This window comes from Aptenodytes forsteri, unplaced genomic scaffold (assembly GCF_000699145.1).
Source record: "Aptenodytes forsteri isolate BGI_AS27 unplaced genomic scaffold, ASM69914v1 Scaffold137, whole genome shotgun sequence".
Lineage (NCBI taxonomy): Eukaryota > Metazoa > Chordata > Aves > Sphenisciformes > Spheniscidae > Aptenodytes > Aptenodytes forsteri.
Genome location: NW_008796221.1, coordinates 5,563,626 through 5,575,358, shown reverse-complemented (window position 1 = coordinate 5,575,358; position 11,733 = coordinate 5,563,626). Strand labels below are relative to the sequence as shown.

General features: G+C 39.6%; 1 protein-coding gene across 1 annotated transcript in view; it reads right to left on the bottom strand.

Moving 5' to 3' along the window:
• DNAJC2 (DnaJ heat shock protein family (Hsp40) member C2) overlaps positions 1–11,733 on the bottom strand; it is a 20,270-nt gene that overhangs the window by 6,768 nt on the left and 1,769 nt on the right. Inside the window, exons 2-9 of the mRNA XM_009289061.2 lie at positions 10,980–11,170; positions 10,280–10,355; positions 7,975–8,073; positions 4,958–5,099; positions 3,662–3,742; positions 2,813–2,878; positions 961–1,052; positions 738–859 (exon numbers count right to left, since the gene is read on the bottom strand). Of these exons, the coding sequence (XP_009287336.2) occupies positions 738–859; positions 961–1,052; positions 2,813–2,878; positions 3,662–3,742; positions 4,958–5,099; positions 7,975–8,073; positions 10,280–10,355; positions 10,980–11,170 (869 nt within the window). The remainder of the gene's footprint in view (positions 1–737; positions 860–960; positions 1,053–2,812; positions 2,879–3,661; positions 3,743–4,957; positions 5,100–7,974; positions 8,074–10,279; positions 10,356–10,979; positions 11,171–11,733) is intronic.

The following is an 11,733-nucleotide window of genomic DNA, read 5'->3' as shown; positions in this document are numbered from 1 at the left end:
TTTGGTTTGTTTTTTTTTTTTTTTTTTTTTTTTTTTTTAATACCTCAATACTTTAATGTTTAGTTTTCCAAGAATTTTGCAGGAGGTGATGAAACATGTACCAGCTGGTATTAATTCAAATACTCACTATGAGGACCCCTAGTTTATAAATCCTGACTTCCTTTACAATGAAGATATAAACCTGTATGAAATTTCCTATGCCTGTCCCAAGAGTATAAGCTTGGAAAAAATGCAGTGGTCCAACATTTGTCCTGCATCATTATTAACATAGTATCTTGCAGTGCTCGACTACTGTCCTTTAAGTCACTTTTTAGCACCTTACAGTTCCCTTTCATTCCTGGTACTCTTTTCAGAGCCATCTTTTCCAAACTATTAATATTAATCAAATATGTTAGTTACCTCAAAGTGTTTCATACCGATCAACCATTCACAGACCATACGCACAAGGCAAGCAGCTGTATCCATTTTATGAAAACGGAAAGTAGGCCACAGAACTTAATGACTTAAACCGGAGAAAGTGTATGCAACAACAGAACGCAATTTTAGCAGTTTTTTGTTTCAGATCATTCGCAAAAGGCTGTCAGTCTTGCACTGCCTGTTGCACAGGGATTGAAGAGCGCATCTTTAAACCCCAATATAATTCCAACAGTAGCTTTCTGACACATCTAGAAGCTGAAGCAGTGGATCAGGTGTGAATGAACCAGGGTTTTTCAACCCAAATAAAGTAGTTAACTTACTTTTTCTCTTGCCTCCTGTTCTTTTCGTTTTGCTTCTACCTTTGCTTTCTTCTCTGCTTCTTTCTTTGCCTTTTCTTCCTCCTTAAATTTCTTTATCCTGGGATCACAGCTGTATGCATTGTCTGGCAGAAGAAAGGATGCATCACATACAAAAGAAAAACAGGAGATTTCCACTGTTAGTTAACAAATCTCTCTAAAAAACCCCAGCAGTTTGTATGCTCACCAACAAGTGTCCTAATTCTGTTCATTTCTTCTTTTTTTCTCAATGCTCTGGCAGCTCTGTTCTGCTTTTCAATCCACCTCCTTTCATCTCGACTAAAAAGGGAAAGCAGTTAGTTCAGTGCTAATAGTTCAGTGCTCAGTGTCAGTCTGTTAGAAATTCAACAACAAACTTTTTAAAAAAGTTTCCCCACACAGATGCTCTTCTCTGAATACTTCAAAAATAAGACTTCAAAAAATGAAGTTCCAGGCCCCAAGCTCATGTCAAAAATGCTAAACGTCTACACAATCACATAAACCTTCAAAATACCTGACAAAACAAGCTGCTTATCTGTCATTGCAGGGAATGAGATCATGGACTTTATTTTCAAAATGCAACCCACTTGTTGACATAACGTTAAACCCAAGCAAAACAACTGAAATACTGGTATACAGTTTAATCAAAGAGCAGCAATATAATCAATGTCAATTATCTCCATTTTACAGAATATAGGTCACGTAGTAAACCCATCTGCACAGAAAGAACACTTTCTATGAAGTACTGTGACACTCTGGTAAAATCATGCCGGATTCACTCCAGTAAAATACAGCTCAGGTTAAATAGATTAAAAATGGGCTGACTAAATAATCTGAAAATATTTGTCAGTGCTGTCAGAAAGAGGCAAATTTTTAGTGGGGGTCTATATCTTCATCCACACAACCAAATACAGAACAATATACCTCAGAACAAAGAAAACAATCCCCATAACGGAGTAGATGACTATGAGTAGACTGAAGGTTTAAAACACGAGCAACATCACCTTTGGCAAGAAGGAATAACAAGAATCATGACCATCTGAACAGAAGCTGAAACGTAGTTCTCTCTCTGAAGTACAGCATACTATGTACCATTTGTCTAAACATTTTTAAAAGAGGACACTAATGACAGGAATAAGCACAAAAAAGAGCTATGCAAATAATTCAAGAGCCTTCCAATGAGAAGCCTAGAGATTAATCCACGTAATTTGTCAAAAATACAAGTGACATGGAGTTGATTCCAGTGCCTTCACAGGAGAGAGAACACTGGGTCCAGAGACCCAAAAATTTTAATAGTTGGAAAAGGCACAAGAGGAACGAATGCCTAGCTACAGCCTCAATATAGCACAGTTTTTAGCCACAAAGCAAGCTAGCCACTGAATTAACTACAAAACTGATTTCTACTCAAACGTGGAAGAAGAGGTTCATACAATGCAAGTTATGGCTATACAAGGATGACTAAATGAAAGGTTATGTCCTGTGAAATACGTGCTAGACTAAGTGATTTGATGCTCTAACTTGAACATTCTGTGTTTATAACTGTAGGAAGGATAAAAATAGAATGTATTTTCCAATGTCAACATGGTCTAAGTAATTCAGCAACTATCACTACAACAAATACAAAATTTTTATTAACATCAAGCCATCAGAACTAATCTCTCTAAATTCTAGGAAGTATCACTTGTCTCAGCACAGTTTAATAAGGAGTTGGAGAGAGAAATGACACCTGCTTACTCATCCACTCTGTTCTGGCTCCCGGTTCAACCTGTGTTTGGGACCTGCTGGAACTGCAAGTCTGAACTTAAATGTAGACACATTTCAAAGCACCTCAAAAACACCTCTGTGATGCAAGCAAGAACTACTTTAATTACACCAATAAGACAAAGAGAAGCCCACAGTCAGTCCAGTTCAAGTCCATAACTGACTACTAAGCTGGGAGAGTGGAATTCAGTCTTAGTTTGGCTACCTTTCTTCCTACAACTTACAGTCTAATAGAAAGTTGGAAAATTTTGCTGTATCAATCTCTCAGCCCCCTGTCAAATTTCTTTTTACTTACATACCATTCTGCTTTTTCTTTTTCCTTTTCATCTAAATAAGAAAACTCTCTCCAGGAATCAAAATTATACCTAGAGTAAATTAAAAAACAAACAAACAAAGAATGGGGGAAAAAAAAAAGAAAACAGCAAAACTATTACAACTAATCTACCTTTTTTACTATTAGGTTTTTGTAAGCAATTATACTGTTATTTACACTTTATAATACATAATTTACAATTATACTGCACCTACAATAATTCCACTGTGCTAAGTCAAAATGCAAGGTGCTATTGAAAGTCATGATTTACATCTATCTGTACTGCAGGACAGTGTATTTTAGGATGGTATCAGTCTCACCAACTCTAAATGTCTACAGTGCAGTTGTCTAAGTTCCCATTATAGGCAGTGGAGATACAGTGCAGTCTGTAGAGTTCAGAGAGAAATTAATTTAATCTTTATATAAGCATCCGTATTTAGCAGATGAGTCAAGCCATAAACTCCACTGACTTTATTGGAGTAGACAGACCTCCCTTAACTAGGGGAGCTTAAATACCTAGTAGACACCTCCACTGAAAACACAAGTTAGGTGAGATGAACCCCACTTCTAGTCTGTGGGTTGACTCGGTTCACAGCCATTGTGGTCAGAGAACTATCAGAAGCTCCCGCTCTAACTGTGAATTTACAACGCAGATGTATTGGCTAGGAGAAACCCAGCTCAGTTTGTGGAAGGCACCAAACGGCTGTGAGGCAATTTCGTGACATTACTAGGTCAGAACAGACCACAGCCAACAACCTACATACAAAAGGGTCTGCAGCCCTTTATATCACGTCTTGAATACTGTGAAGAGAAACTGAGGTATCGGCTAACTTACCAAAATGAATAGAATGCGTCTACCTCTTCAAATGATGAGTTCATGTCCCCAAGTTTAGGAACATTTTTCTTATTTGACCACCTGAAAATAAAGGGATATATTCAAGAAATAATATATATATAATCTTACTTCATAACACGGCACATGTTAAGTACAGAATCAAAATACCAAATCAGAGGCTCCCTCCTACCAACACAGAGGGGCACCAGGAAAGAGGAAGAAAACAGGAGAGTTTCTTCTAAACAGCCTCCGGATTGGGCCCTTTTGGGGGAGCTCCCCCAGAAAAGCAAACTCCTCCTGCCCGAGTTTGGTGTGCCTACAAGGAGACCTGCTGGAGCACAAGCTACCTTTGTAGATACTCAATTCTCCACACACATTCTCCTAGTAGGGAAGCTTACAGAAAATGGACAAAAGGTGCTCTGTGAATAACTCGGCTCTGTGGTAGGCTACAGGAGGTTTCCCACATATTCTAATGGCATACGAGGGAATAATGCATGCTCTGCCTCCATTCCATTTTTTCCCTACAAAGAGGGAAATCTTCCACAGGCTCTAGAATTTGTTATTCCATGACACAGCATCAACTTCCAAGCAGAGAAGAGAACAACCCTTCTGACAACCACAGATCCAGGTCTGAATCTCTGGAATACTTGATAAATATTCAATAAATCTACTTTAAATAATCAACGGTTTGTTCAGAATGTGTTGTAAAGTCTCTCACACAATAAAACACTTTTTTTTTCCATACAGGTAAAAGGTGAAATAGACTTCTATTGTGACAGCCTTGATACAAAGTTAATTGGCAAGCATGAATCAAATGCAGGAAAAAAGTCACACACCTTAAGAGAGAACCACCAAATATTGATAGTTACATATATCTTCTCTTTTAACAAGCTAAATTGTGAACATAACTATTGTCTTCTGTTAATGTCTCACCCTTATAAGAAAATCATAAAAAAAGGAATTTTTAGTCAGTGGCATACACACGCTTGGTACAGTAAATAATTTTAAGATGAAACAATGTGTTGCACAAAAAGGACGGTAAGTAATATGGAGCTGAGAACAGACTTTTTTTTTCTTTTTTTAAATCTCATGGGTCAAACTCAAGGCCACCAGTGTGACAGTACAGATTATTTTAAAATGAAATAGAGAATGCACTATTTCACTTGTATTACATTTCTAGCAAATTAATACATCTCCCAGCATCCCGTAAAATCACACCTGTTACAAACACCATGCCAGAAGAGCTTGCAAATGCTGATTCTCCAGCAACAGCAAAGGCAGTCTGACATAGCTTACCTGGCATTTCTTTCAAAAACTGGTGAAAAAACTTCAAAGAAGTTTTCTTTTGCTTCACTTTTGGAAGGTACAGAGTTATCAAAAGTAGGATCTATGCTGTTAAATGCTCGTCGTTTCACAGGATCAGATAATATTTCATAAGCTGAAAAAAAGTTACCAGACATAAAACATGAGACTAAAGTAAGTCTTCCCTAGAAGGTGGGAATATTACAGAAAGGTTCTAAAGGTTTAAGAAGATGCTCTCAGATCTGTGTTGGATCTATCATTCTGTACAGCTTGATATTTAATTATTTTAGTGACACCAAATAGCATTACTGTCAATTCCTGTTGAGCGAAGTAGGAGGGAAATGTTTATGAAAAACAACACATTTAACCATTATGATATAACAAACCAGATTATATTTAAGATAATTTCACAGCAGTAAATTCAGTTCAGGCACTGGGAGTTTGGGCATGACATCTTCAGGCTTTTATCTGTCATGGTTTAACCCCAGCCAGCAACTAAGCACCACACAGCCGCTCGCTCGCTCCCCCCCACCCCGCGGGGGGGTGGGGGACAGAATCGGAAGGGTAAAAGTGAGAAAACTCATGGGTTGAGATAAGAACAGTTTAATTATTGAAATAAAATATAACAACAACAACAAATAAAAATTGTAATGAAAAAGAAAGTAACAAAAAGAGAGAGAAATAAAACCCAAAAAAGGGAAGTGATGCACAATGCAATTGCTCGCCACCCACTGATGCCCAGCCAGACCCCGAGGCGGCCCCCCCCCGGCCAGCTTTCCCCAGTTTATGTACTGAGCATGATGTCACATGGTATGGAATGTCCCTTTGGCCAGTTTGGGTCAGCTGTCCTGGCTGTGCCCCCCCCAGCTGTTTGTGCACCTCCAGCCTTCTCAGTCGGTAGAGCACGAGAAGCTGAGAAGTCCTTGGCTAGTGTAAGCACTGCTTAGCAAAAACTAAAACATGGGTGTGTTATCAACATTGTTCTCACACTAAATCCAAAACACAGCACTGTACCAGCTACTAGGAAGGAAATTAACTATCCCAGCCGAAACCAGGACATTATCCTACACCAGATCCTTACAGATAAATTGACAAAACAGTCTACTAAGACAGGCAGTAAAAGCAGTCCTTGAGTTAATACGATGTCAGAACTGGCAAGAATAGGAGCCATTAATTCGAATTTTTTGCAGCTCATGATGAAGTTGCACTGAGACTTGGAAAGAGTATAAAACACCACATAGCTACTAGCCAAAACATGCACAAGTTTCCAGTTTTTCCGTTCTTACAGTCCTGCAGTCGGGGAGCATCACATTACTGAGACTTATATACTGGGATCTTACACTGGAAATCACACACACACACTGTAGCTTCAGTAAACTCTTGTTTTCTCTCAAGGAAGTGTGGAATTACTTTGTCTGTCAGTTCTACAATACCCACTATTTTTCAATAAGAGTGAAAAATCATCGAAGGAATCAAATTTGTGTTGTGATCATTCATAGGCTTCTCTGACTGCATCCCTGGACAGAGAACACTGCACTGTGAAGGTCAGGTGTAGAAGGTGGTAAGCTGGAGGAGACCTTGGTGCTCTGTGGTTCTGTAAACTGATCTCACTGCACATGTTTATGGAGAGAGGAAGGAATGCAAGGGACCACCAATGAGGTGCTGTCTGCCAGTCTTCCCTCCTGCCCTGGGAAGGGACTTTCCTCTGCCAATACTCTAAATGACCCCAATTATCCTCTACATTGCAAGCTAGGAGCTTCAATAACCCTCATACCATTCTCCTGATGCAAGGAATTCTGTGCATATCCGTTGGTTCCTCTTCCACTTAAGAGATGTCCCTTCCATACGGACCCCCAATTCTACTCCCACATAGTCAGTTGCCCCGGCACCGCATCTCCCACTCATTCCTTCATCAGATCCAGCTCTGAATCCCACCTACATACTCCTGCCTTTTCACTCTGTGCCATTACCACTTGCTCCTACTCCAGATTCCCCTTCCCTACCACTGCATTTCCTTCCTCCAAGGTGCTGCCTAGAAGCATTACCCCTCTTCCATGCCACTTTGTGCTTTCCTTTCTGTTTACCCTTAGACGTAGATTGTAAGCAGTTAAGGGGAAACATATTTTGCTCCTTGCACGTAGAACACAGAGCATATAGGTTGTTCTTATTACAAATATCTGCCAGTTTCTGACAGGACTGCAACTATGGAAAAAAAAGTCCTTTGGCAACTTTTTTCCTTTTGACAACTCTAAGGGAGGCTGAAAACATCATTAGCTTGTCTAACATATCGTCTAACATTTTAACCAGTATTGTAAGAAGACACCCAGAAGAAGAAAGTTTAGAACACACGAATTTGGATCCAAGATTTCCCCCCGCTCTGACCTTACTAAGTCAAAAAAATTTGTTTAAAATAAACAAAAAAGCCAAACTCCAAAGCATTTCTGGAGGCATAAGTGGTACACCTAGAACACTCCCTATGGCTCTGGAATCGGCCAGCAGTGGTGTTCTAGGTCACTACAGGCAAGAAAGGAAATGTTCCTCAATTGAGTTCACTCAGTCATCTGTGGGCAAAAAAGAGCAGCTGAAGAAACTGATAGCCTACATCAAATCAACAGATGCTCCGTTGGCAGAGTAAGAGCATTAGAATTCAGGTTTTTCCAATTGCTGCTGGTGTCTCAGAGGGATTACTTTATAGCACACCAGTTTATCCCAGGTACGTGGCTACCTCTAGTAGTCCATCTCTGCATACGCTGTTACAAGCGTTCACGTTTTATCACTAAGTGGCACGGCAGACAAACGTCTATCAGTTGCATTCCCATACTGCTTCTACCTGGAGGAAAGTTACATTAATGTAATCTCTATTTATCGAGGCCATTTTCTAAAACAGAAAAGAACTTCCCTGGCTTTTTAGTAATTGACAATTCTTTAAAAGCCTAATAAAGCACTACAAATACATTTCAGATAATCAAGTAGATTGAGAGAATATCTAATAAAAGAGATTAGTTGCTTACCTTTAGTTATACACGTAAAATAATCATTATCACCTTCTCCTATCTGTTCCCCTGCAGCTTTTCGCTTGTCTGGATGATGTTTCAAAACCATGGATTTATCTAGTAAATAGAGGCATTAGGTTTAGAAATGCTTCATCATCAGCAATTTATTTCTCAACTACAAAGTAATACAATAATTCCAATTGACATTTCTCTAAATAGATACTTAAAAAAAAATAAAAAAAACAAACCCCAAAAAACATCAGGAAGAAAACAGATATGAGTTAATGAACTTTCTCTGATTTAACACTATTGGCAGAATTAAAATTATTTCATCTTTGCAGGGACACAAAATAACTGCAACTCAGAAACTCTATTCCACCTTCATGAGCTGAAGAAGTACTGATTTTCTGGGACTTATTCTGATCTTATGCATAGCAAAGTGCTTCAGTAACTGTAAGAGTACAGTTTAAGCATAATGCAGTTTCAGGACCTTAATTGGGCAAGATTGTACAATTCCCTGTGCAATCATACTGAAAAAATAAAGAAAAATAATTAATGTCATTTTAGTTGTTATTTCTAATGAAAAGCAAAGTAGTTCAGATAAAATAAAAATTGTATTCTATCCCTTTACTCAAGTTCTGAACACAATCCGCAATGAAATTTAGCAAGGAAACTACCAGCCACGAGCCTGTGAAGATTGCTGCACTTACCCATAGATAACATTAAGCACACACACAAGACTTTGTGGTCAAGTTCTCTCTCTACTTAGGCCTTAAACCCTAAGATTTAAGTAACACATACAGAGTATCTGCTGAAGTTGCTACCAAGGTTGTCTTAGTGTTTAAACAGTAAAACCAGATTTTAAACTGACTTCTTTGCCAAAAGGTCTAGCCACATTACCATACAACGTAAAATGTCCCTTCTTGGCTCACTATAAAATAGCAGAGAGAAGGTATCATGCCAGTAGTTACAGCAACCTGCCTTTTGAGAAACAAATCAGAATCCCTGTTAAAAAGAGGAAAAGCACAGTATATACTGGTGAGAAAGACTCACATCTCTATACCACCATGTAATAATTGAGTGCTGTTAGGATCCTAACGAGAGAGATGCCCCAGTTCTTGCTCGACAAGATTAGCGAGACCACCAACCATCACCAGAAGAGGTGTTGCTCTATGCTGTATTAGCACATGCTCCACAGTGGCACCGCTAAGCAACACGTACCCGAGGCAACATAATGTCCTGTGCAACTTGGTAATTTGCTGATTTCCACCCATTTTCATTTGGGAGTAACTTAATCTTCATCTGTGGTTTCACTGGGGACAGTGATTCTACTCACACCAGTACAGTTATACAGGCAATTGCTTGCAAGATCAATTCACGAAACCATCAGCTTATTTCATAAAGGCTATTGAACAACCTTCAGAATACTTTTAAATCTTCCTCCACTAAATATATTTGCATCCTTCTTGCAAAGTCAACTCTTAGTCACATTGCTTTCTAGGAAAAAAAGTTCTGAAGCCCAACATGTTGTTCCTTCGTATGCAAGTACCATAGAATACCCCCAATTACCTGCATGCACTTCTGAATCATGTCATGATTTAAGACACAAGCCCATGGCATCCTTAAGCAGCATAGTAGCACTTCCAAGTTCTGTTGTTTACTTACCCCAAATGTCAAGGAACCTTAACCTCACACGACTACATTTTTTAACAGCTTGGTAATATCCCAGAGATCCAGCCACAGGAATTCTACGGTTTTCACATGGCAAGATGACCAAAGAAGAGCAAAACTGAGCTTCTCAGTGGCCTAAGTAACTTTTAGTTACTTGAATACCTGAAAACTCAAGAGCTGCCTCTCCATTCCCTTGCAATGCTCAGTCTGATCAGAATGATAACAGCACCATACTTAAACATTCACTAGCATTAACGCGGCATCTAACCACTGTAAAGGGGCTTCCGGGTACCAGCCTATTGGAACTCACGGGGCAGGGCTAGTTGTATTTCTCTGCCTTTCACTGAGCCTGGCTGCAGACTCAAAAATGCAGAAATGTACAGTTACAGTCTTAAGATTGTTGACAAAAAACACAGGCAAGAAAGCCGAGATAGGAACTCGGTGAAATTTTTGAATTCCCTAGCTTTAGGCCTGCAGCTTTTGGAGCTGTGATGTGAATTTAGAAGGCTGGTAAGCAACACAAATCAAAGAGCGGGCATTTCTGGGCCTGTGAAACAGTAAAAAACTTATTCATGACATGTATGTATTTTCACATGGAAAACAGTTGTGTACATCTGAAAGAAAGGTACGCTTACAAAGGAGAGATACTTACGAGCTGCTTTGATTTGTTTCTGAGTAGCCCTGTATCGTATATTTCCTAGCCCAAGAACTGCATAATGGTCTTGATTCTGAGGAGGAGGAAAAAAACCAAAAAACAAATCCCTAATAAACACTGATAAATGCAACCTAAAAAGCCACAACACAACACATGCAGAAAAACAGTTCTCCTGCCCATCTTTTAAAAGAGGCAGAATTCTTCCCTCTCTCAATAAACATTAGAAAAAGAACAGCTGTCATAAAGGCCATAATTATTGAATAACCAGATATCAATAAATTAAGCCACTGTTACAGAAATTCAAGTAGCTTAATCTAAATTGGTTTAAAGCACTGAATCCTAGAAAGTTCAATTATTGGAAAAGGGAATTGCTGTCTTCAATATTAAGAGGGCTAACACAATTCCAGAACAGGGAGAAGAGACACTTCTTACTTCAGAACTTACACCGCTTACAGGCAGTAAAATGCAAGACAGTTCAAGACTAAGATCTTATCCTGATGTGCACTTGAGTTTGCCCCCATCAGCCAGTGATGCGTGGAAAACACAAACCCAGCTATAACACTAAGGGACACAAACCAATTCAGGTGGGGGTGGGAGGGGAGGAGGAAGGGGATCTTTAGCGGCTGGGCATGGCAGATCACTTTGACAGGAGATTTCCAGCAAAAATAATTAACACTAATCTACATCAACTGAATACCTTCCAGTCCTTTGGATCGAGGGTTTTTAACATAGGAAATTCTTCAAGCTGCAATTCTTCATCCCCCGATTCTTCAGAAAGTTCCTTCTCATCTTCTAGCTCCTGGAAAGAGGCAGAAACATTTATGTTTCTCCTCTTAATAAATGCTTCAAACCATCTTCCCACAGGTTCCACTTGACAGAGTACTGATGCTATAAGCAAAAACATAAAAGCAACTTCACCTTCTGTGGTTTACTTTTTTTTTTTCTTTAATTAAACCCCATCAAAGCCCATAGCAGTCCTGCATCACGCCAGGCTACAGATTGCCAAATCTTCTAGTTTGCTCTAAAAACACCAGACCGCTTTAAAGATCGCACGAACCAGAACATGTGCCTATCTGACGGTGTCTTCCAGACGCTTCACCGTGTTCTCAAAGCTTGAAAGGTGCTTTCAGGTTAAAGGAACGCACACGTTAAGTTCTATTTAATGCCTTCCTTGCTTTGGTAACGGAGGAGGTAGCGGCGGCAGGAGTATTAGGTTGGGAGCGATCTTCCCTGCGCTCCCGCTCCCTCTTTTGCAGGCCACTCCCTCCGGCAGCGAAACCAGACTTGTTGCTCACACGCCGACTCGATACGAGCACCGAGGCAGGCGCAACACGTGAGAGCATTGAAGTAAGATAAACGGGAGGAGAGCATTGAAGTAAGATAAACGGGAGAGTTCTTCACAAACTGACGAGTTTTCAACTCTAACGCCTACGCAGTTGCTTGGGGGGGTG